Here is a 27,097-nt window from a genome sequence, read left to right on the forward strand (position 1 = left end):
TCACGTGCCTGTAGTCCTAGCTACTGGAGAGACCAAGGCAGGAGGATTGCTTGAATCCATGCACTTTGACTGTGCCTGTGAATAGCCCCTGCTCCCCAGCCTGGGCAACATATGGAGACCCTGTCTCTAAAAAAAACAGTAGCAAGTGGAGGGCAGACTCCTGAGGCCCTTCAAAGACTCGGCAGGAAAGAAAAGTGCCCCTTGGGCCAAAAAGTCAAATCAATAGACATTAAATGAGTCCAGTCGCGGTGGCGCACGTCTGTAATCCCAACACTTTGGGAGGCCGAGGTGGGCAGATCACGAGGTCAAGAATTCGAGACCAGCCTGGCCAACATGGTGAAACCCTGTCTCTACTAAAAATACAAAAATTAGCCGGGCGTGGTGGTGCGCTCCTGTAACCCCAGCTACTCAGAAGGCTGAGGCAGGAAAATCACTTGAACCCGAGAGGCAGAGGTTGCAGTGAGCCGAGATCGCACCACTGCACTCGAGCCTGGGTGACAGAGCAAGACTCTGTCTCAAAAAATAAAAAATAGACATTAAAAGAATCCTGGGAAGACATTACCGAGTGGAAGATGCACGTGTTCTTTGTGTTCTTATCTCTTCTGGAGACACTGAGGAGACTTCCTGTGGCATGTGTGTCTTAGATGGAGAAGACCTTGATAGCATCCATTGAAATGAGAAGTGGGAAACTTGCAATGAAAGAGGGCCAGCACCTGGAGAGAGAAGACATGGTAGTCAGGGGAGATACGATAAAAGTTTTTCTGAACACATTAGCATTTAAAATTTACTTACTCTAAAAATAAATGACAGTTCTTTAAATTGAATTAATTCAGCTTTGTGAAAAACTCATTACATTGTTCTTGTTTTGCTGTGGAACTGTGAAAAATTTAACACGGACCAGCATTTTGTCATCAGTGGTTTACTAAATCACCTAGAGGCCATTTTTATGCTTTGTTTTGACCTATTTACAAGCAATGGAACTGTGGTTTGAAGAAACAGACTCCCTTGAAAGGAGAAGGTGGGATTATAAATTAGTGCAGTATTTATCGAGGGCCTTCTGGAAACACATATTAATATAAAATGTGCATATCCTTAGACCCAGCATATCCACATCCAGGAATGTATTCTCATGGAATGATTGGATGGGTTCACGGGTTCACAGTGATGTATATTCACAGATATTATTCCAACACAGTTTATAATATTGAAAAGTTAGAAACACCTACATGTCCTTCAGTAGGACTTGGTTAAATACATTGTGGCATAGTTACATAATGAGCTCCAATGCCATCATCAGATAAGTAGCTACTCCTTATCACTAAATAGAGCGAGGTAGACCTATGTATGCTGACATAGGTAAATGTTTCTTATATATTGTTAAGCAGGTTACAGAAATATAATATAATTTAGTATGTAATTCTTTTTATTATTTTTAAAACAGCTTTATTAAAATATAATTCACATGATTCACCTACTGTCTTAGTCTGTTTGTGCTGCTACAACAGAATACCATGGAAGGGGTAAATTATAAAATACAGAAATTTCTTTCTCATAGGAAGTCCAAGATCAAGGCAATGGAAGGTTTGATTATCTGGTGAGGGCTGCCCTTCTGTGTCCTCACATGGCAGAAAAGCAGAGCAAGTTAGCTGAAGCTGTGTGAAGCTTCTGTTTATAAACACCTTAATCCCATTAATGAGGGAGTATCCCGCATGGCCTAATCAACTCTCAAAGGTCCTACCTGTTAATATTATCACATTGGTAACACCTGAATTTGAAAGGGACACATTCAAATCATAGCATCCATTTAAAATGTACAATTGACAGCCATTACCACAATGTAATTTTAGAACAATTTTGCCCTCCTCAAAGAAATGGCTACCCATTAATAGTCAATCCTCGTTCCCCCACCCTAAGCAATCAATAAATCTATCTTCTGTTTCTATAAATTTGCCTATTCTCAATATGAATGGCCTTTGTGATTGGCTTTTTTCACTTAGCATAATATTTCCAAGTATCATCTATGTTGCAACGTATGTCAGTGTTTAATTTATTTTTCTTGCCAAATAATATTCCTTTGGATGACTGTACCACATTTTATTTATACATTCATCATCTGATGGACACTTGGATTATTTCCACTTTTGGGGTATTATAAATAATAATTGTGAATATTTGTATGCAGTTTTTTTGCAAGAACAGATGTTTTTATTTTGCTCGGGTACATACTTAGGGGTGAAATTTCTGGGCCAGGCACGATGGCTCACGCCTGTAATCCCAGCACTTTGAGAGGCCGAGGCGGGTGGATCACAAGGTCAGGAGATTGAGACCATCCTGGCTAACACGGTGAAACCCCGTCTCTACTAAAAATACAAAAAATTAGCCAGGCATGGTGGCAGGCGCCTGTAGTCCCAGCTACTCGGGAGGCTGAGGCAGGAGAATGGCATGAACCCGGGAGGCAGAGCTTGCAGTGAGCCGAGATTGCGCCACTGTACTCCAGCCTGGGCGACAGAGGGAGACTCCGTCTCAAAAAAAAAAAAAGAGAAAAAGAAATTTCTGCGTCACATGGTTAACTCTATGTTTAATTTTTGAAGAGCTTTCGAAGTGTTTTCTAAAGTGCTGCACCATTTCACATTTGCCCAGCAATATATGAGGGTTCCAATTTCTCCACATCCTCACCAACACTTGTTATTGTGTGTCGTTTTCATTATAGTTATCGTAGGGGATATGAAGTGGTATCTCGCTGTAGTTTTGATTTGCATTCCCCTACTGATTAATAATATTGAACATCTTCTTGTGTGCTTATTGGCCAGTTCCAATTTACTTTTAAAGGTTATGTGAGCAAACACATCTGGGCAATGATATACTAAAATGTTAGTAGTGCTTCTGTCTAGAAGATATTATTTCTTATTTTCTACTGTGTTTCTCTATCAATCAAGGTTCTACCAGAGGGAAAGAACCAGTAGGATAGACAGATAGATAGATAGGTAGATAGGTAAATTGTAAGGAATTGGCTGATACAGTCATGAAGGCTGGCTAGGAAAATCAAAATCCATAGGATAGGGCAGGCAGTCGAAAAGAACAGACTGGAGTTGAAGCTGCAGTTCACAGGCAAATCTCCTCTTCCTCAGGAAGACCTCAGTTCTACTCTTGAAGCCTTTCAATTGACTGGATGAGACCTACCCAGATTATCAAGGGTAATCTCCTTTACTTAAAGTCAATTCATTATTTATATTAACCATATCTACAAACTACATTTACAGTAACACCAAGATTTGTGTTTGACAGAATAACTGGCTACTATAGCCTAGCCCAGTTGACACATAAAACTGACTATTGCAATTCTCTTTTATATTATGTAATTATTTTTTACAATAAGTCTGCATCACTTTTTTTTTTTTTTTTTTGAGATGGGGTTTCGCCACCTTGCCCAGGCTGGTCTCGAACTCCTGGGCTCCAGAGATCCTCCCTCCCCAGCCTCCCAAAGTGCTGGGGCTACAGGCATGAGCCACCACATCCAGCCTGTATTACTTTTTTAATCAGCAAAAACAATATAGCTTCATTGTTATAAATTGTTTGAATACCATAGTACCTCTACTCTCACACTCAGTGCTGAACTTGTCTATCTTGGTATCCTCCAGAATGCTCAGCGTAGTAGCTTTTACCTGGTAGATGCCTATTAGATGCTATATTAGTTTTCTACTGCTGCTATAGCCAATTCACACAAATTTAGTGGCTTCAAACAGTAGTCACCAACCTTTTTGGCACCAGGGACCAGTTTTGTGGAAGACAGTTTTTCCATGGACTAGGGTTGTGGGGATGGTTTCAGGATGACTCTACAGCATTACATCTATTGTGTACTTTATTTCTATTATTATTACATTGTAATATATAATGAAATAATTATACAACTCATCATAATGTAGAATCAGTGGGAGCCTTGAGCTTGTCTTCCTGCAACTAGACAGTCCTATCTGGGGGTGATGGAAAACAGTGACAGATTATCAGGCATTAGATTCTCTTTTTTGTTTGTTTGTTTTGAGACGGAGTTTCACTCTTGTGGCCCAAGCTGAAGTGCAGTGGCATGATCTCGGCTCACTGCAACCTCTGCCCCCTGGGTTCAAGCGATTCTCCTGCCTCAGCCTCCCGAGTAGCTCAGATTACAGGCACCCGCCACCATGCCTGGCTAATTTTTTGTATTTTTAGTAGAGATGGGGTTTCACCATGTTGGGCAGGCTGGTCTCGAACTCCTGACCTCAGGTGATCCGCCCGCCTCAGCCTCCCAAAGTGCTGGGATTACAGGCATGAGCCACTGCGCCCAGCCACATTAGATTCTTACAAGGAGTACGCAACCTAGATCCCTCGCATGTGCAGTTCACAATAGGTTTTGTGCTCCTATGAGAATCTAATGTCACTGCTGATCTGACAGGAGGCAGCGCTCTGGGGGTAATGTGAGTGATGAGGAGCAGCTGTAAATAAAGATGAAGCTTCGCTGGCTAGCCCGCTCCTCACCTCCCGCTCTGCAGCCCAGTTCCTAACAGGCCACGGACCAGTACTGGTATGTGGCCCAGGGGGTTGGGGACCCCAATCTATGGCTTTCTGGGTACTATACAGCCCACCACAGATACTAGCTGGCTAAATATTCACAAAGCAGACCCTGCAACATTGTTTTTATTTACCAAGAAATCTTGACTCTAACAAAACTGTTCCCTTTTCACAGGCTGATGTTGGTGTGCCTCATACTGGGGAAAACTGCAGCCCCCAGATGGAAGCTGCTCTGACCAAGAATACTGTGGACATTGCAGAAGGCCTGGAACAAGTCCAGGTGGGAAGCTTACCTGGAACCATTTCAGAAAATTCTCCATCTCCTAGTGAAAGAAACAGACGAGTAAATTCAGGTAACCTCCCTCTGCCCCCATTCATGTAGATCTTCACAAAATACTGTTTCTCTAAATACGTTTACGAGGTTTATTTGGTGGTCCTTTTATCATTGCTTTCTGGGCCATGAAGTACATTAAATGGCAGTGTTTTTGTCTCTGAAACATTAGAATTTAGCCTTAGGCCTTCATTATGTGAGTAAATAATGCTAAGCATTAATCTTCTTGTCAATGAAGTAATTAGGACCATCTTTAAAAAAAAAAAAAAAAAAAAAAGAACTAAGAGGCATTATTGGGAGTTAAGGCCAGACTTTAGGAATGGGACTTGCACAGTTCAAAGGAATTTAAACTCCCACGATGATAACATCTTTCCAAGGATAAGTTCTACATTTACAAAAATAAATAAAACCTACAATAAACTGTTTTCCCTGTCTTTTCCCATCCAAAGTATCAGCAAATATACAACAAAAGAATCTTTCAGAAATGTGAAAGAGGTAGTTATGATTTACTTGTGCTATTTAGAAACTATTTGTGGGTTTTCCTATGGTGTGTTTTCCCTTGACTTGAGTTACCGCCTGGTGTCCATTTAAGTCATCTTATTTATATTCGGTCAGCCTTTGAAACATATTGAACTTCACAGCCCTCAAGGAAAAGTACTCTTTTTATTTCAGGGGGGAAGACTTTTGCTCCCCATCACTGTTATTTCTTCTCTAAGTACAAGTTGGGATTGGAAAACAGATGGGTTCATACATGTGATTCTATTTCTTGAACTTTCCTGGCACACTCAGGTTATCACAGATTTTCTATTCGCCCTCCCCTTGCTGTTCTGATGTAGTCAGCGTGACCTCAGAGAATGACTAGGAGGTTGAGGAATGCAGCACAGGAACGGACTCTCCCTCCCTTCTATGTGTTAGGTTGACAAATACATTTTTTTTCTTTCCAATAATTTTGTTGATGCAACTTCCCTCTAGACAGCAACATGAATGCTAAATATCAGTGTTGGTCACAGACTGCAGAGTGTCAGGCAGACAGGGACCTGGTGACCCAGAACAGTCAGTGCTGCCAGCTGTGTGTACAATGTTAAAGGTGGTATGAAGAGGGTGACAGGTAAGCAGAAGGGTGTTGAGAGAGAACAGCTAGGGAGGAAGTCAGCCACCAAAGCAGATGTTTCTAAAATGCAGCGTCAAGGAGTCCTCAGGAAGCATCTTACCACAGAGTGAGTAGGACCTAGTACCCTGAACTTTCTATTTGTCCTCTGCCCAGTTTTCTCTCTATGTCTCAGCCCTTGGCATCCTCCTTTTTGTGTCTCTGCTCTTCAAATCTGCAGAGTATACTTCTTTTTTTTTTGAGACAGAGTTTTGCTCTGTCACCCAGGCTGGAGTGCAATGGTGCAATCTCTGCTCACTGCAACCTCCGCCTCCCAGGTTCAAGCAGTACTCCTGCCTCAGCCTTCTGAGTAGCTGGGATTACAGGCATGCGCCACCATGCCCAGCTAATTTTTGTATTTTTAGTAGAGACGGGGTTTCACCATGTTGGCCAGGCCGGTCTCGAACTCCTGACCTCAAGTGATCCACCCGCCTCAGCCTCCCAAAGTGTTGAGATTACAGGCATGAGTCACTGCACCTGCAGAGTATATTTCTTAAGACTATCAAGTTTCACACTAACATTCCCCAAGTGTTTCCTTGTTTAAAAAACTTTTTATTTTGTATAATTTCAGAGTCAAGAAAAGGTGCAAAAAACAAAGAACACCTATATTCTTTCACTCAGATTCCCCAAATGTTAACCTTCTGCCACATTGCATTATCATATCCCCCCTTATGCAAGTAGATTTTTTTCTGTTAATAAGTTACAGACATAATGCCACTTCGCTTTCACATACTCCAGTGTGTATTTCCTAAAAACAAGGATACTCTTTGCATAATCACTATACAAGGATCAAAACTGGGAAATTACCTTTTTATTGTTTGTTTTTTTTGAGACGGAGTTTTTCTCTTGTTGCCCAGGCTGGAGTGCAATGATGCCATCTCGGCTCACTGCAACCTCTGCCTCCTGGGTTCAAGCAATTCTCCTGCCTCAGCCTCCTGAGTAGCTGGGATTACAGGCGCCCGCCACCATGCCTGGCTAATTTTTGTATTTTTAGCAGAGACGGGGTTTCATCATATTGGTCAGTCTGGCCTCGAACTCCTGACTTCAGGTGCTCCTCCCACCTTGGCCTCTCAAAGTGCTGGGATCACAGGTGTGAGCCACCACGCCCAGCCAGGAAATTACCTCTGATGTAGTACTATTATCTCACCTATAGATCATATTCAAATTTTATCAATTGTCTCACAACTGTTCTTTATAAATGAATTTCTGATTCAGGATCTGTCTAATCCAGGATCACATGTTTAATTTAGTCATCTATGGTCTTTAGTCTTCTTTAATCTGAACAACTCCTCAGCTTTTCTTAGTCTTTTATGACCTTGATGTATTTGGAAAGTATAAAACATTTGTTTTGCAGAACGTTTATCAATCTGGGTTTGTTTGAGCTTTCCTCCTGATTGGATTTGGGTTACGCATTTTTTTTCTTTTTTTTTTTTTTGGAGACAGAGTCTTGTTCTGTCACCCAAGCTGGAGTGCAGTGGTGCAGTCTCAGCTCACTGCAACCTCCGCCTCCCGGATTCAAGCAAGCAATTATGTCTGCCTCAGCCTCTCGACTAGCTGGGATTACAGGTGCCTGCCACCACACTTGGCTTTTTTTTTTTTTTTTTAGTAGAGACGGAGTTTCACCATGTTGGCCAGGCTGGTCTTGAACTCCTGACCTCAGGTGATCCACCTGCCTTGGCCTCCCAAAGTGCTGGGATTATAGGCATGAGCCAGGGTTACACAATTTTAGCAAGAATACCAAAAATTATATTGTGTCTTTCTTAATACATCGAATTAGGAGGTACATTATATCTATATTCAACTCATTATGTTTATGGGGTTTTTGCTATGCAAAAGTTTATTTTTAATCTAGTAAGATTTATAAATGTTTAAAATTCAGTTTGGATTTTGAGTCACAGTTAGAAAGCCTTTCCCTACACCAAGGTTAAAGATAAATTTACCCGTGTTTTCTTGTATAATTTCACTTTTTACACTTATGCTTATGAAGAGTTTCCAATGACATCAGAAAATGCTAACATAAATGTTAGCTAGATAGGTAATGAAACTGTATGTTCAGTATGATGTCGAACTTATAAAAATAAAATTTTGTATATTAACAATGGTAATCTCTGGGTGGTGAAAGCATGGGCATTTTTTAAATCTTTTACTAGTTTCTGTATTTTCTAAATTTACTACAGTAACTATCACTTTTATAATCAAAAAGAAGCACAACATGGTTTTTAAACAATCCCCAATATTCTCCAATGTCCCAAGAAAACATGAAAATTAGTTGAAATGACTGACATATTCCAGGAATCTCTGTATAAGTTAGCTGCTGTAAATATCAAGCCAAACACTTTAGAGAACTCCAAAAAGAATGGATCGGAATGGTTACAATAATTTTATTATGTTAGCGACAGATGTCAAACATGACATTCCTTTTAGAAACATCCTGGGAGAGAAATGAACCACTGACAGTGGAACCGCTTACATGACCTATTTGGGAGGAGAACAGTGGGACAGTTGAGAGCATGAGTGTTGGAGCCAAGCAGACTTGGATGTAGCCCTGGATAACACACATGCTACCTGTGTCATCTTGAGTAAGTTAATTAGCTTCTCTCACATCAGTGTTTATTTCTAAAATAGGGATAATAATAGCATTCTCAGAGTTGATGTTTGCATTTGACGTCATACAGCGTATCAAGTACTCAGTATAGTGCAGGTGCCTAAGTGCTTAGTAAATGATCATTATTATTATTTTGACCCTTCCAGACAAGGCCACCTTCTAACCAAAAAATCACTCCAATTCCTTGAAGGGGATTCACCTCTGACCTTTTCATTGAAATCTTCTCCATTGTTTCAAGTTTCTAGTTGACCTCCCTGTACGACATGTTTTACTACCCCATGCCAAAATCTGTACAGAACACTTTAAAATGAGAAGTGGCTCTATTACGAACACTTGCAAGAGTAGAAAAAACAGCACTGGACAGATACTAAGATAGGAGGAAAACTGTTGGAGTTACTTGCAGTGGCCAATCCTATAAATCTCTTATACTGGAGAGGTTAATATGCTGAAGTGAGAGGCATCTGATTAGAGTGTGTGTGTGCGTCTGTGTGTATGTTTTCTATGTTCCCAGCACAAATTCATGAAAGGTCTCACTGCTAACCATTGAGATTGGAAATTTTCACCAGGCAAGGTGGCTCATGCCTGTAATCCCAGCACTTTGGGAGGCCGAGATGGGCAGATCACCTGAGGTCAGGAGTTCGAGACCAGCCTGTCCAACATGGTGAAATCCCATCTCTACTAAAAATACAAAAATTAGGCATGGTGGCACACACCTGTAATCCCAGCTACTTGGGTGGCTGAGGCAGGAGAATCACTTGAACCTGGGAGGAGGAGGTTGCAGTGAGCTGAGATCTCGCCATTGCACTCCAGCCCGAGTGACAAGAGTGAAACCTCATCTCAAAAAAAAAAAAAGAAAAGAAAATTTTATGGGAAGATGCCATCCATTAAATGGAATGGACTTGGTTACTATCAGGACTTCCTGATGATGTCAGCATAGAAGATAGCTCATTTCTCAGGACTTCCCATTGCGCTGTTACTGACAGGAAAAGCAAAACTGTCTTTGGCCCAACAGGCCAGCGCCGTTTATTTTATAATGTGATGGCATAAACTCGGCTGCTTATTTGTGTATTTATATAATTGGATGATTTGTAATGGGGGAGCCTCTCTCACTAGTGCAGCTTATAAAGACTCCCCCATAAACTGTTTCAGTGCTCATTTTTAGAATCATGAATAAAAATTTAGCTGATATCACTCTAACTGCAATTCTGATTTGGTTCAAAGACTCTTTTCAAAAAGGCGTACTTTTACTTATGTAGACTTAGCAGATGGTGTAATTATAAACTTAGGGTTGCAGAACTAGAAGTCTCTTGGCAACATCACGCTGTTTATCCTTTGTATACAAAGCATGGAAACCAAACCACAACTCAAAGAATCACCAAGAGTATCTGATTCTTAGCTGTGGTTTAGCTTCATAATTAGTCGAGCAAACCAACGTTGTCGTACCCAAGTGTATAAGTGTTGTTACAATAAAAAGGCAGTCCACAGCAGCACACAGAAAGGCTTTTTGTTATCTTAATATGTGATCTGCTAAGTAAACAGTATATTATGTTGATGTGTATCCTCTGTAAGAACATGAAGAATTTGAACTTCAAAGGATCACAAAGACTTATAATAGAAATATATTAAGTGTTGAAACTAAGATCTAATTAAGTAGCATGGTTTAGAAGGCATCCATTTAGCATTTGATTGAAAAAATCTTCATTCTTAAATTTTGCTTTCTTTTTTCTTTTCTTCTTTTTTGGAAGACCTAGTGACCAATGGATTAATCAATAAACCCCAATCCCTAGAGAGTCGAGAGCGACAGAAGTCATCAGATATCCTGGAGGAACTAATTGTTCAAGGAATTATACAAAGCCACAGCAAAGTATTTAGAAATGGAGAATCATATGATGTCACGGCAAGTAATTTTGTAATTAACATTAGCTTATAGTTAAAATTAGCAATAGAATATGATTGATCATGAGTCATTATTTCCAGCATATGCAAGTTACAATACAGATAACAGCATTTATTTAAGTCAGATTTTTCTCCCTTAAATTCCCCCCGCACCTCTGCACACCATCTCATATGGTTTGGTTCTGTGCTCCCACCCAAATCTCACCTTGAATTGTAATCCTCAGGTGTCAAGGGCAGGACCAGGTGGAGGTAATTGAATCATGGAGGTGGTTTCCCCTATGCTGTTCGCGTGATAGTGAGTGAGTCTCACAAAATCTGATGGTTTTATAAGTGTCTGGCATTTTCCCTGCTTGCACTCATTCTCTCTCCTACCACCTTGTGAAGAGGTGCCTTCCACCATGATTGTAAGTTTCCTGAGGCCTTCCCAGCCATGTAGAACTCTGAATCAATTAAACCTCTTTTCTTTATAAATTACCCAGTCTCAGGTATTTCCTTATAGAAATGTGAGAACAGACTAATACACCACCCTTCTTTGTGGACTCAGAAATTGCTCCAATTATTAATGATTAATTGATCCAGTAAAACACGTATTGGGTTTCACTAAATTTGAGAAACAATAGGCCCCACTGAATAACATACTTTCATTCTTTCAACAATTTTTCTTGAGCACTACCTATGTAATAGGCATTGTACAGGGCATTAGAAATGTAAAACTGAATCTGATTTATTCAGTAAGAAAATAGGCCTGACAAGTGTTTGAGGTGATGGATATGCTAATTACCCTGACTTGATCATTACGCATGTATCAAAACATCATACTGCCCTATAAATATATACAATTGTGTCCATTAAAAATAAAGTAAAACTTTAAAAAAGAAAATAAATAGGCCTAAATGCCAAAGCTAAAACAAATATGGCTATACATTTATCCATATGCACACCCCAAAATCAATCATGAGGAATTAAATAGAATTCCAGAAATTGCTGTACTATTATTTTTCTTTGTTAATTTATCCTGATTAATCTGTCATAGTTTTTCTTCAGCATGAATAATATTTTTACTCTGATTTTAACTAGCTTGGCTAAAGTCTAGAGTTCTAAATTTTTTTTTATTTTTATTTTTTTGAGATGGAGTCTTGCTTTGTCACCCAGGCTAGAGTGCAGTGGCACGATCTTGGCTCACTGCAACCTCTGCCTCCTGGGTTCAAGTGATTCTCCTGCCTCAGCCTCCTAGGCAGCTGGGGTTACAGGTGCCCACCATCACGTCCGGCTAATTTTTGTATTTTTAGTAGAGACAGGATTTCACCATCTTGACCAGGATGGTGTTGAACTCCTGACCTCGTGATCCACCTGCCTCAGCCTCCCAAAGTGTTGGGATTACAGGTGTGAGCCACTGCATCTGACCGAGTTCTAAATTTTTAAATAAATTCTGTATAAACCTGTGAAGAAGATAGCAGACTTAGGTGTTGCTGTTATTTTGTTTTGTTTTCTTGTTTGTTTGGGTTTTTTTTTTAAGCCAATGCTCCCAAGCACTACCAGTAGTCCTTGAAGTACAGGGAGAAGAGAGAAAGTGAAAAAAAAGAAATAACAATGAAAAGAAGCCAGAGAATAAATGAATGAAAAAGAAAAGAAAGAAAAGGAAACGGTGGAAATAGAGACCAGAAATTACCCCAAAGGCTACTTAATGGTTGTCTATCCCTGTGTTGTAGGGAAAACAGTCCATTCGGAATTAAAAACTCATTATTTAAATCAAATTTGCCACCTAGACTGAGTCACTTAATGTTTGAATAAAGTTAATTTCCTTCTTTGTGTATGGGGAATGTTGAGAACTCATGAATAAAAGCCAAAGTGGCATTTTCTTTTGAAAAAGGAAAATAAATCCTGCAGAAAGTATTTGGGGGAAAGGAAAGGAGATTGCCAAACCTTGTGAATAACATTATCAGGCTGCCAATAATAAGAGGATGTTGGGGGGCGGGGGGAGGATGGAAAGGAAGGTAAAAATGGATTATATAATGGAAAAGATAATGCCAACATAATGACAATTTACATTTGCACAACGCTATCATGATACAAGGCATTTTGGAGTGCCTTATCTTATTTGAAAGTGCTAGAAGAAGGATGGGTTTTTAATATCAAAGGGGAGAGGAAAGATTTTTTTTCTAGCTGTAGGTGAGTCTGTAGGGGTCAGGAAAAAAGAAGGCATGTCAAAAGAAAAAGGAAAGCAAGTCTGAGAGGAGGCAGATAGATTGTGGAAACATTCAGTAGCTAAGCAATGTCTTCTTAAGGGAAATGCTATAGACACTTCGATGTCTACAGACATACGCCAGTAGGAATCACATTAAAACATTCTCCGCGATTCAATTGCCAGAGATGAATGATTTCTGACTTAGACTTTGCAATGGAGCCTGCAAGGTTAATTAATATAAACTACCTTGTGAAAGAGATGCACCTTTAAAAAAATAATAACTGTGGGCTGGACTTTTAATAACATCATTAAGTGAACCAAAGATGAAGACTATTTTTCATACTATGTAGGCATATAGAATGGTTGTTGGGAACGTTCTCAAAAGGATTTAAATGTGACAGCCTTCAGGAATAGCACAATTTTGTTTTTTTGGCTTTGGTATTAGGCCAAGATATCCCAACATAAGCCAGGCTTGCAACAGACCAGGCAGCAACACACAGCTCTCTTGTTTCATTGCCTAATCCAGTGGTCCTTAACCCGCCGGTACATTGGAGTCACCTGGGGATATTTCAAACATCCCAGTGCCTAGGTACCACTTCCGACCACACAGCCTGGGCGTGTGGCCCTGCTTTCACACTTCTGAAAGCTCCCAGGTGATTCCCATGGGCAGCCCAGGTTGAGAACTACTGCCGTGAAGTTTCACCAAAACTCTACACAATGCTCTCAAATCCATTACCAAAGCTGGGAAGGGTTAAAGCTTTTGAAATCATTCTTGATTCCCTATTCATTGTGAAACAGAATTCTGAAATATTCCTGAAAATATACCATTTCAGGAATAGGAACTAAGATTATACTCAGGAAGCCTAAGGAAATAAAAGAGATGCAGTTTCTGTGTCACGGATAAAACTTCTTTCAATTCAGAGGTAGCTGAGAACATATGTGTGTCAGACACCAGGTGTCTTGCATATTTTGGGAAGAGTTATGAGGCCAATGTAAAAAGATGAGAATGAATATTGAAGGACTGAGAGGGGAACCATATTAAGAATGGAAATATTATTAGATAATATTAATAATTAATAATATTAATACTTTGAATATCTAATATTTAATAAGTTTTTTCAAACCCAGACTGATCAAACTGGCTAAAAACAAAACAAGAAGTCAAGGGAAACAAAAAAGGGATAGTCAAAAAAAGATATTATTATGTCAGCAGTTACTACAATGTGGTAAATCTTAACAGACATGTAAATATTATTTCTTCACTGCTCTAGGGAATAACATTCTTTTAAATAAAATATTATGGGAAAAATAGAATAAATGTGAAAATACTTGGAGTCTCATGCTCTACCAGCAGAACTAGCCAAGCAGCCAAAGAGAATAGTTTAAAAATAAGACTTCTTATGTGGGCCAATAGTATATTTACATACAAGGGCATTTCAGACTTAGATCTGGATGCTTCTTAGCCAGGTCATTATCTTTCATTGAGTTATTTAGAGTGAAATTGAATAAAGGACGTTGAAAATTGAGGGTTCACCTTCATGAAGGTCCCTCATGAAGGTCCCTCTTCCGAATCAGGGGCATCCCCCATAAGCCAGTCTCTCCCTAGAGGTAAGGGGAGGATCTGTGTCCATCACAGAGGCCCCTTTGTCTTTTTTCTTAATTTTCATCATAATCTTGCTGGTGAATACCACAGTAATTCCATAGTACTCTCTGGATAACCAGCTTTCGAGATGTTTATGCGAGAATATTTTATGTTTACTTAAGAGTTAAAATCAGTCTGGGCAAGATGGCTTATGCCTGTAATCCCAGCACTTTGGGAGACCACAAGACAGGCAGATGGCTTGAGCCCAGGAGTTTGAGATCACCCTGGGCAACATGGTAAAACCCCATCTCTACCAAAAAAAAAAAAAAAAAAAAATTAGCTGGGCATGGTGGTGTGCACCTGTAGTTCCAGCTACTTAGGAGGCTGAGGTTGGAGGATCACTTGAGCGTGGAAGTTCGAGGCTGCAATAAGCCTTGATTATACCACTGCACTCCAGCCTGGGTGAAACAGCGAGACCCTGTCAAACAAAAAACCCAATTAAAAAAAAAAAGTTAAATGTGCTAGGCATGGTGGCTCACATTTGTAATCCTAGGGCTTTACGAGGCTCAGCTGGGAGCATCCCTTGAGGCCAGGTGTTCAAGACCAGCCTGGGCAACATGGTAAGATGCCATTTCTACAAAAAAAAAAAAAATTAAGAGTTAAAATGATATGTAAGAAATATAAGATTAAGAAGCTAAGTATCAGATTGTTGAGTGAATCTTTCAGTGTATTTTTAAACATTCTAATTAGACTTAACTGACTATATTGTAAACAAACATTGGTTTTATGTACACATGTCAATATGTATATGGATAGGTATAGACCTCTTTAGAGAGATGTGATTGGCTCTCATTTATCCACATAGGTATTATCGAGGTCGTCTTTTATCCCAAATTCATTTCTCCCCGCCACTTAGCACATCCTGGGTCTCCCTACCTGAGGCTCTGTGAATTCACTATTGACCTCTGTGTCTGGTCAAAGTTTATTCCCTTCTCTGTGTGACTTCTATACTTGGGAACCTGAAGTGTACTTGGAGAGTTTGTTCACATTGCATAAGAGTCTCTAACATTATTTGTTGAACCTCATGGAGAATTTTTTAAGGAGGAGGAAGTTGACTGAGTTAGGACTCAATAACGCCAGCTAATGATCAGAGTGACCTTCCCCAGGAGGTCTAACAGTGATAAAACAAGAATGAAGGGCTGTTTTGCAGGATTGGCCTATTCTATCCACAAGACTCCTTTAAGGAAACAAAATGAAGACAGGTTCATCCGTAGGTCAATAGTTAATTAAGAAAGCTCTGAGGAATACACAGTGTATGTAAGAAGTAAAATATACAAGTTAGTAGCTAGAAACAGGACTCTAATCTAATTGCAGCATTTTGAACTTGGCAGTCCTCTGAAAGTATTCTGTAAGAAAATGATTGAACTGGTAACTTCTGTAGGTTGATTTTGTTGTTGTCAATGTGTTGTTGTTTCCACTGGTAACACCTCTCTAAGCATAAGGTGATCATTGTTTTATATATATATATATATATATATATATATATATATATATATTTTTTTTTTTTTTTTTTTTTTTTTTTTTAAAGAGACAGGGTCTGACTACATTGCCCAGGCTGGTCTTGAATTCCTGAACTCAAGTGATCCGCCTGCCTCGGCCTCCCAAAGTGCTGGGATTACAGCGTGAGCCAATGTGCCCAGCTCATTGTTAACATTTTTAAGTGCCAACATTTGATAAATTCTGACTTCATAAAATTCAGTTGTAAAGAATATAGATATCTTTCTACAGGTTTTTTATTTTTTTACTTAAAATGTGGAACTCAAGAAAGAACATGGCTTGCACAGGTAGGATTAACTTCCTCTGTGGGGAGGATCATTTTAGGATTAAGCCACGGGAAGAGGTGACCAAAACAGAAAAATCCAAGTTCTCTCAGAACTACTGATCTCGGAATTTTAGTCAAGGTTCAGGCTCCTATGTATAGCCTAATCTGGCATTTCTTTAGTGGATCTTGGATTACTACTTAATTTTCTTTTAGCCTTCTACGCATGAACATCCCTAAAAAATCATTTTCTTGCTAATTTCACAGTATCTCTAGTTGAGCCACCATAGCAAGTATTTCCCTCTTTTCAGCGGGTGGTCTTTGCCAGCAGGAAACTTAGGAGCCAATTGTCATAAAAATAATACAAAATGATGATGGGAGAGGGAACTTCCTTTGACAAACATTCCACGGTTTTCAAGCAGTGAAAAACTTTTCACCCCATAAACCGTCTGATGGTTCTAAAGGAGCCAAAACGTCAATACATGTTTTTTCTTTAGGAGACTTCCTGAGAATCATAGATTTTAAAGCTGAAAGGAAGCTTCACAGACCTCTTCCCCCTTGCTGCTTCACAGTTGAGAAAATTGAGTCCAAAGAGAAGAGCTGCCTGGATCTCCACTATGTGCTGGGCATTCCTGCCGCCCCAGAGTTGAAGCTCATGCCTGCTGCCTGATGATCCCCCCAGCTGTAGGCTCTCCTTCCTCCCCTCTGTGCTTTCGCCCCTTTCTGCTTTGTCCTGGTTATGAGTTTGTGTTCTGCCTTTGGAAGAAGTCACTGCTTTGACTGAATGAAAAGTAGCTATCATTTGCAGAGTGGCTACTTTATCCTTTTCTTTCTTTTTTAAAACCAATCCCAAAATATATGTTATCAAACTTATTTTACAAATGAGGAAACCATAGCTTGCAGAGTTTAAGGAATCATAGAGAGTCAATGCACACGCTGGGCGTGGAGGCTCACGCCTGTACTCCCAGCACTTTGGGAGGCTGAGGCAGGTGGAACACCTGAGGTCAGGAGTTCAAGACCAGCCTGGCCAACATGGTGAAACCCCGTCTCTACTAAAAATACAAAAATTAGCTGGGTGTGGTGGCACACACCTGTAATCCCAGCTACTTGGGAGGCTGAGGCAGGAGAATCGCTTGAACCCGGGAGGCGGAGGTTGCAGTGAGCCGAGATCGTGTCAATGCACTCCAGCCTGGGTGACAGGGCAAGACTAGGTCTCAAAAACAAAAACAAAAACAAAAAAAATCGTCATTCCATAGCCCAGCCAGGATTCAAACCCAGGGCTGACTAAGTCTCGGTCTGGTGCCTTGTTTTACTCTGCTAAACTGCCTCTCTTTGATTTATTTTCTTGGTACCTATAGCATTATAGTCTGGAGAAACAGTCTTTTAGAAATTACAATGAATATTAATAGCTCCTTTGTCTTTAAAAAAAAGTCTTTAGAGAAATTATCTGGAACAATATTCAGTTCATTTTGTAATGCAGCCTTGGAGTTAACTACCCCCACCCAGTTGTAATAAATCTATATTTATATAGAAAGATGTCCATATTAAGTTAATTGAAGAAAGTTAATTGCAGAGCAATATATATAGTATAACTCCATTTAGGTTTTGTTTAACATTACAGATATCCTTAACATATATATGTGCGTATATATATATATGTGCAGAGTAGATATCTGGGAAGACACACACTAAACTCTTTACAAAGGTTCATGCTAAGGACTGGGATTGGGGGCCAGGTGGTTAAATAGAGGATAAGGAGATGATTTATGTATCAGTTATATTTTTTATAATCAATCTATATTATCTTAAAACTAATTTTTAAAACAAAAACACCTTAAAACTTTCTTCATAAATACTTTATGACAATTTTACTTATTTTGGAACTAGAAATTATAATTAGAAAGTCATCATTATTGCTTTGAACTGTTGAAAGGGTAGTTGATCATATGAAGTGGGATTTTTCCCCCGCTGTCATGAAAATGTTTGTCAAGTTCCTCCAGCAAAGCCCAGCACAGAGTTGTTGTTCAGTAATCGTTAATTATCTCTTTCTACCACAAAACCAGAAGCAATGAGAACTAATCTCTATCCCAGATGAAAGTAACTTGTAGCTTGTGGAATATTATAAAATCATCAGGTTTTATCAATCAGGTGAACGCTTCACCTTAAACTACAAATTCACCCCCATTCTCCACTGCTTTTCATCTTATATTCATTCTCAAGATTTTTTCCTTCTAAGGGGTCGTCTTCTATTCAGTCTTAGAACACCTGCATTCATAGGGCCTTTTTGTAATAGCCTGGTGCTTTTAAGGCATCTAAAAGATCTTATCGTTATAATTCTGTTGTTATCAACTTTCACGTTGGTTTTTTTAATCTGCGCCTGGAAAGTTAGATTTTTAGAATTTACTTTATTCATTTATTTATTTATTTATTTATTTAGAGACGGGGTCTCGCTCTGTTGCCAAGGCTGGAGTGCAGTGGAACGATCTTGGCTCACTGCAACCTCCACCTCCTGGGCTCAAGCGATCCTCCACCCTCAGCCTCCCAAGTAGCTGGGACTACCGGCACACACCACCACGCCTGGCTAATTTTTTTGTATTTTTGTAGAGACAAGGTTTCACTATGTTGCCCAGGCTGGCCTCGAACTCCGGGGCTCAAGCAGTCTTCCCACCTCGGCCTCCCAAAGTGCCGGGATTACGGGCATGAGCCACTGCACCCAGCCTAGAATTTACATTTTAAACTGTTTATTCTAACTCTTTTGCCCTTCTCTTCTGCCAGTGAATATGATTGTTTCTTCATGTAAAAAGATGTTTTATTCCAGTTGACTACGACTGAGAAGCCATTGAGAAAGCCACCTTCCAGACTAAAAAAACTCAAGATCAAAAAGGAAGTGAAGGATTTCACAATGAAGGACATCGAGGAGAAGATGGAGGCTGCCGAGGAGCGCAGGAAGGTAGTGAGCTCTCAGATGCTCTAGGCTTGAGGAGTTCGCTCTCTGTTAAAATGATCTCACCCCAGAGCTTTCCTATCAGCAGTTTTAAGACAAACTGCATGGATCTATAATAAGTATTTTTTTTATTATTTTACTAATTTTTTTAAGAGACAAAGTCTCACTATGTTGCCCAGGCTGGAGTACAGTGGCATGCTCAGAGCTCACTGCAATCTTGAACTTTTGGGCTCAAGCGGTCCCCCTGTCTCAGCCTCCTGAGTAGCTAGGACTACAGGCCCATACCACTACATGAGGCTGATTAAAAAAAAAAAAAAAATTGTTGGCCAGGCGCGGTGGCTCACGCCTGTAATCCCAGCGCTTTGGGAGGCCGAGGCAGGCGGATCACAAGGTCAGGAGATCGAGACCATCCTGGCTAACACGGTGAAACCCCGTCTCTACTAAAAATACAAAAAATTAGCCGGGCGTAGTGGCAGGCACCTGTAGTCCCAGCTACTCGGGAGGCTGAGGCAGGAGAATGGTGTGAACCCAGTAGGCAGAGCTTGTCATGAGCCAAGATTGTGCCACTGCACCCCAGCCTGGGTGACAGAACGAGACCCCGTCTCCAAAAAAAAGAAAAAAAAAATTGTTTAGAGATGGAGTCTCACTATGTAGCCCAGGCTGGTCTTAAATTTCTGGCCTCAAATGATTCTCCTGCCTTGGTCTCCCGAAGTGTTGGGATTACAGACATCAGCCTCTGTGCCTGGCCTATAGCTAGGATTTTAATGATCTTTATGCTTTTTATTATATGCTATATGTTTCGTGGTTTTTCTTAAAAACTTCCTTTCTGTTGTAAAGGAATAAAGCAGGTTGGGTGAAAATTACAGTTTCATCCATATAGCCTAAGTAAGCAACATCCAATTCTTGGAATTAAATGAAGTATGGAGTGTTCTTCATATGGAAAAAGAGAAACTTCAGTTGAGGCTGGGGGCAGGAGGAGAGGCAGGGTTGGGGTGTGGTGTTGAACTGAGAGAAGCTGCTGCAGAGCATCAGGCTGCATTACTCCTGCTGCATTTTCACCAAGGGCCCCCACAGCCCTCCACAGGCCCTTGGCCAGACCCAGCCTTCACAGCTGGGTCTGACAGCCTTCATTTCCCAGCTCTCTAATTGGCCTATCAGAGAGCAAGGACCAGACTCCAAGCTCCATGAGGGCAGGCCCCATGTCTGCCTTCTTCAACAAGAGTTTCTCAACAAATGTTTGTTATTTGACTGAATAATGACATAGAGAAGCCATGAATGTTCAATACAAGCAACATTAATCACAACTTGTAGAAAGTTATTTAGGCTCTTTTTCATTCTTTAATACTGCATTTCAGACTAAAGAAGAAGAGATAAGAAAAAGGCTATGGAGTGACCGACTTTTGCCTTCAGCCAATCATTCAGATTCAGCTGAATTAGGAGGGGCCGAGGTTGCATTTGCCAAAGGACTTCAAAGAGTGAGGTCTGCTGGATTTGAACCATCTGACCTGCAGGGAGGAAAACCATTGAAGAGGAAGAAGAGTAAAAGTGATGCAACCTTGAATGACATAAACGAAAGTGATGAAAGTTTTGGGGTCGTGGAGTCAGACATGTCCTACAACCAAGCAGATGACATAGTCTACTAAGCCATTTTTTGTGAATTTCATAAGAAAGCATTCATTCTCCCCGTTTGTGAAATTTGTAGTATGTCTCATAATCTTTGACTGACCTCATTCCACTGGGATTTCTGCCTTGGGCTTAAGAATGATTGTGTGGGCTGCACAGGCTGAAGGTTAGCTGAGTAAATTAAGTAGCTATGCTAGTTTTTAAAAAAAGAGCGAGGGGGAGACTTGACCAGCATAGATATTTGGCACTCTCCTTTGTGTGGCTTCAAACATTATGGAGATGTCTTTAATTTATAAGTGCCTTCAGTTCACATTAATAAGTTCGTGCCAAATGAAATCCTTCCTGTTTACTCCTGCCTTGTGGCGGGGTCCATCCTCTGCTGGTCCTTTAAAACAAATTGCATGGATTTGTATTAAGTATTTTAATGGTTTATATGTTTTTTATGCTGTATGTCTATGGTTTTATAAATTTTTTTCTCTGTGTTGTGAAGGAATAAAGCAATGTCTTGAAGTTGGATGAATTACAGTTTTATCCATGTAGTTTAAGTTAGCAATATCTAATTCTCAGAATTACATAAAGAATAGAGTTTTCTTCTTGTGAAAACAGAAGAACTTCAGTTGAGGCTAGGGATGGAAGGAAGTTGTGAGGGTGCAGGTAGACTGGGAGTCAGCCCTGCTACCAGTGTCTGTCCTCCCTGCAGACATGCTGAGCTGAGAAGCTGCTGGTCCTCATCTTATTGAATTATACCTTGGTTCTTCCCTCCCTTACCACTCATATCCAATCAATTATCTGGTCTTATGATTCTAGAAGCTTTTTTTTTTTTTTGGAGACAGGGTCTCATTTTGTCACCCAGGCTGGAGTACAGTGACATGATCTTGGCTCACTGCAGCCTTGACCTCCTGGGGCTCAAGCAATCCTCCCACCTCAGACCCTCAAATAGCTAGGACTACAGGCATGCATCACCACACCTGGCTAATTTTTTCTAGAGACGGGGTTTCGTCATGTTGCCCAGGCTGGTCTCAAACTTCTGAGCTCAAACAATCCACCCACCTCATTTGCTTGCAAACACATATCAAAAATCAGTGAGTGGCAAGTGACAGTGAAGCTGCATCTGGTGGCAGGCTTTACAGTGGCAAGTGAGTTGATGTACTTCAATTGTACAGCCACATCTGGTGGCCTTAAAAGTATGTTTGAGGCAACTTCAAATCTCCGTATGTTCTGAATTAAAGTCCAGGCGGAATATCCTGACATTGCCACAAAAGCACTGAAAAGCCTGCTTCCATTTCTAGCATCCTATCTTTGTGCAGCAGGGTTTTCTGCAGTGACAGCAAACAAAATGAGATTATGGAGTAGACTGGACATAAGCAACACATTTCGGATGTCACTGTCCCCCATCACCTCAGATGGGACCATCTAGTTGCAGGAAAACAAGCTCAGGGCTCCCACTGATTCTACATTATGGTGAGTTGTATAATTATCTCATTATATATAACAGTGTAATAAGAATAGAAATAAAGTGCACAATAAATGTAATGCACTTGAATCATCTTGAAACTATCCACACCCCCTCCCCCCACGTTCATGGGAAAATTGTCTTCCACGAAACCAGACCCTGCTGCCAAAAAGGTTGGAGACCTCTGTTGTATATGTTTGTATAGCCTGTAGGACTTCAGACACCTACAGCCAGTGAGGTATGATGGTGGTGGCAGAAGGGGGTAGAGGGGCTTCTTCAAAACTCATTGGAGAGCCGAAACCTTTAGAGTCAGTCTACTTCTTACAATGTGACCCTGAGGCATGCAGGCTCTCTGTGTCTCAATTACCTTACATGTTAATTTGGGATAGCCACAGTCACAGAGTTGAATCAGATGAAATAATGTGTTTAAAGATACTGTGTAACTGCTTGCCTGGTTCAGCAGACTGAGTTGTCCCACCCCTTCTATGCAGGTATCTTGATTCAGGGGTGCCCTGTCCACTCCATGCCCAGACAGTTCTCCAGGCATTCGGAACATCCACTCACCTGGAACAGCAGCCTGAATCACCCCACCCTTCCTGTGCAGAGATCTTGGTGCAGAGGGGCCCTCTCTGCTCTACTCCCAGGCAGATCTTCAGGCATCTGGAGCACCTAATCTCCTGCATTAGGAATTTGGGCCAACTCCCATCCCTGTGCAGAAAACTTAGGACTGAGGAGGTTTCCCAGCTCCACACCTATGCACAACTCTGGATGCTTGGTGGCCACCCACTAGATTATCCCTCAGAGCTTGCGCTTGTGTCTGCCACTAGGGAATGTGCAGGCAAACCTGCCTGGTCTGGCGCCACCCATGATGGCCCCTGCCCCTGCCCCCTCCAGGGCTGCATAGGGGAGCTCAGACCACTGTGAATTCCACAAATCACCCCATTGCCTAAGGCAACAGAGAGCTTCTGCAACAAACAAAGATCAAGTATATACACAGCCATATTGGCTGGCTCCTACCTATAAGTGCCATCTAAGGGCTTGTAGGTCAAACTGCACAGCCCAATATAAAACCTGCTGAAAGAAATGCATAGGGCTATATAGAAGCAAAGCCAAAAGACCCTACCCTGTTGGGGTACAGTGCAGTTCCTCTACAGTAACAGGAACTGTACAGGGAGAAGGGGGGAAGGAAATAGAAAGAAAAAAAAAATACTATAGGAAAACAAAGAAAAAGAAAAAACCCTATCTTCAGGAAAATAATAACACAAATTAGAAGTGCCAGTATCTCCAGATGAGAAGGAACCAGCACAAAGATTCTGCACCATGAAAAATCTGAATATAGTGACAAACCAAAGGATTGCACTAGCTCTCCAGCAATGGTTTCTAAATAAAATGGAAACTCAGAAATGACAGATAAAGAATTCAAAGCATGGATTGCAAGGAAGCTCAATGAGATACAGGACAAGATTGAAAAGCGGTACAAAGAAACTTCTAAAGCAATCCAGAAAATAAAGGAAGTGATGAACATCTTAAAAAGAAATCAATCAGAGCTTCTGAAATTGAAAAACTCAAGGAATTTCAAATACAACTGAAAGCTTTATCAATAAACTGAACAAAGCAAAAGAAAGAATTTCAGAGCTTAAACGTTGGTCTTTCAAATCAACCCAGTCAGACTAAAATAAAGAAAAAATAAATTTTAAAAATGAACAAAGTATTTGAGAAATACGGGATTATGTAAAATGGCAAAACCTATGAATTACTGGTATTCCTGAGAGAAAAAGAGAAACAGCAAAAAACCTGGAAAACAAATGTAAGGGAATAATTCAAGAAATTTTCTCTAATCTTGCTAGATAGGTAAACATCCAGATACAAGAAATCCAGAGAACACCTGCATAATACTATACAAAATGATCACCAACGCATACAGTCACCAGATTGTCCAAGCCAACATTTAAAAAACCAAAAAAACAAAAAAACTTAAAGGCAGCTAGAGAAAAATGTCAGATCATGTTCAAAGGGAACCCCATGAGGCTAATAGCAGACTTCTCAGCAGAAATATTACAAGCCAGGAGAAATTGGGGGCCTATTTTCAGAATTCTGAAAGAGAAGAAAATCCAAATAAGAATTCCATATCCTGCCAAACTAAGCTTCATACGCATAAGAGAAATAAAATCTTTTCCAGATGAGCAAGCACTAAGGGAATCTGTTACCACTAGACCAGCCTTACAAGAGATTTGTACTGGAATTCTAAACATGGAAATAAAAGGACAATACCTACTACCACAAAAATGCACTTAAGTTGACATAGACCTTATAACTACACAATAGAAACTGCAAAGCAACCAGCTAACAATTTCATGATAGAATCAAAACCTCACATATCAATATTAACCTTAAATGTAAATGGTTTAAATGCTCCATTTAAATGGCACAGAGAAGCAAATGGATAAAATAACAAGACACAAGACCCATCTATCTGCTGTCTCAAGAGACCCATCTCATACATAATGACACCCACAGGCTCAAAGTAAAGAGTTGGAGAAAGATCTACCACAAAAACAGAAGATAAAAAAAAGAGCAGGGGTCACTATTCTTATATCAGATAAAATAGACTTTAAACCAACAATAGTAAAAAAGGACATAGAAGGACATTACATAATGACATAGGGTTTAATTCAATAAGAAGACTTAACTATCCTAAATGCATATGCACCCAATATTGGAGCATCCAAATTTATAAAGCAAGTACTTCTAGGCCAATGAAAAGAGTTAGACAGCCACACAATAATAGTAGGGGATTTCAACACCCCACTGACAGCATTAGACACGTTATTGAGGCAAAACACTAACAAAGAAATTCTGGACTTACATTCAACACTTAATCAATTGGACCTAATAGATATCTACAGAATGAATACATCACCCATTAACCACAGAATATACATTCTTCTCCTCTGCACATAGAACAGACTCCACAATTGACCACATTATCAACCATAAAGCAAGTCTCAATACATCTTAAAAAAATTGAAATTATACCAACCATACTCTTGGACTACAGTGGCATAAAAATAGAAATAGATATCAAGAATACCTCTCAAAATCACACAATTACATGGAAATTAAACAACTTGTTCCTTAATTGCTTTTGGGTAAACACAAAATTAATGCAGAAATCAAGAAATTATTTGAAATAAATGAAAACAGAGACAAAACATACCAAAATCTGTGGGACTGCAGCAAAAGCAGTGTTAAGAGGAAAATTTAAAGCATTAAATGCCTATCTCAAAAAGTTAGAAATATCTCAAAAATGATCCCACATCACACCTAGTAGAACTAGAGAAACAAGAACCAACTAACCCCAAAGCTAGCAGAAGAAAAGAAATAACTAAAATCAGAATGGAACTGAACAAAATTGAGACCCAAAAATCCATACAAAGAATCAATGAAACCAAAAGGTAATTTTCTGAAAGAATAAGCAAGATCAATATATGGATAGCTACATTAACAAAGAAGAAAAGATCCAAATAAGCAAACTCAGAAACAACAAAGGTGACATTACAACTGATCCCACAGAAATACAAAAGATCCTCAGAGACTATTACGAACAACGCTATGCCCACAAACTAGAAAATCTAGAGGAAATGGATAAATTCCTAGAAACACACGATCTCCCAAAACTGAATCAGGAAGAAATTGAAACCTTGAACAGACCAATATCTAGTTCCAAAATTGAATCGATAATAATAATTTTAAAAACCTACCAATGAAATAAAGCCCCAGACTAGCTGGATTCACAGTAGAATTCTCCAGATATACAAAGAAGAGCTGGCACCAATTCCACTGAAACTATTCCAAAAAAATGAGGAGGAGGGACTGCTTCCTAACTCATTCTACAAAGCCAGCAAAAATCTAACTCATTCTACAAAGTCAACAATTAAAAAAGAAAACTACAGGCCAATATTCCTGATGAAAATAGACACGAAAATCCTCAACAAAATACTAGAAAACCAAATCCAACAGCATATCAAAAAGTTAACTCATCAAGATCAAGTAGGCTTCATACCTAGGATGCAAGATTGCTTCAACATATGCAAATCAATAACAGTTATTCACCACATTAACAGATTAAAAACAAAAACCATATGATCATCTCAACAGGCATGGAAAAAGCTTTTCATAAATCTAACATCTTTTCATGATAAAAACCCTCAAGAAACTAAGCATCAAAGGAACATACCTCAAATTAATAAGAGCCATCTATGACAAACCCACAGTGAACATCATACTGAATGGGCAAAAACTGGAAGCATTTCCCCCTGAGAACTGGAACAAGGCAAGGATGCCCACTCTCACCACTCCTATCCAATATAGTACTGGAAGTGCTAGCAGAGCAAGCAGGCAAGAGAAGGAAATAAAAGGCATCTAAATAGAAAAAAAAAAAAAGAAGTCAAACCATCTCTCTTCACAGATGATAAGATTCTACATCTAGAAAAGCCTAAAAAGATTCCAGCAACAAGCTACTGGAACTAATAAATGACTTCAGTAAGGTTTCAGGATACAAAATCAATGTATAAAAATCAGTGGCATTTTGGCTGGGTGCGGTGGCTCATGCCTGTAATCCCAGCATTTTGGGAGGCCGAGGCAGGCAGATCACAAGGTCAGGAGATCGAGACCATCCTGGCTAACATGGTGAAACCCCATCTCCACTAAAAATACAAAAACTTCTCTGGGCATTGTGGCAGGCGCTTGTAGTCCCAGCTACTCTAGAGGCTGAGGCAGGAGAATGGCATGAGCCCGGGAGGCAGAGCTTGCAGCGAGCCACGATTGCGCCACTGCACTCCAGCCTGGGTGACAGAGCGAGACTCCATTTCAAAAAAAAAAAAAAAAAAAGATCAGTGGCATTTCTATACACCAATAACGTTCATGCTGAGAGCCACATCAAGAACACAATCCCATTTACAATTGCCATT

General features: G+C 40.0%; 1 protein-coding gene and 1 long non-coding RNA gene across 3 annotated transcripts in view; one reads left to right on the forward strand and one right to left on the reverse strand.

The window, feature by feature from the left end:
• Positions 1 to 21,184, forward strand: part of STMND1 (stathmin domain containing 1) — a 118,608-nt gene extending 97,424 nt beyond the window's left edge. For both annotated transcript variants that reach the window (XM_054685612.2, XM_001170195.8), the window contains 4 exons: positions 4,718 to 4,895; positions 10,371 to 10,522; positions 18,926 to 19,057; positions 20,407 to 21,184. In XM_054685612.2, the coding sequence (XP_054541587.1) occupies positions 4,718 to 4,895; positions 10,371 to 10,522; positions 18,926 to 19,057; positions 20,407 to 20,694 (750 nt within the window). In that variant the 3' untranslated portion in view covers positions 20,695 to 21,184. The remainder of the gene's footprint in view (positions 1 to 4,717; positions 4,896 to 10,370; positions 10,523 to 18,925; positions 19,058 to 20,406) is intronic.
• LOC107975075 (uncharacterized) overlaps positions 1 to 27,097 on the reverse strand; it is a 268,590-nt gene that overhangs the window by 176,821 nt on the left and 64,672 nt on the right. Inside the window, exon 2 of the long non-coding RNA XR_008548429.2 lies at positions 563 to 713. This is a non-coding gene — a long non-coding RNA (uncharacterized LOC107975075). The remainder of the gene's footprint in view (positions 1 to 562; positions 714 to 27,097) is intronic.

The sequence above is a fragment of the Pan troglodytes genome, chromosome 5 (genome assembly GCF_028858775.2).
Source record: "Pan troglodytes isolate AG18354 chromosome 5, NHGRI_mPanTro3-v2.0_pri, whole genome shotgun sequence".
Lineage (NCBI taxonomy): Eukaryota > Metazoa > Chordata > Mammalia > Primates > Hominidae > Pan > Pan troglodytes.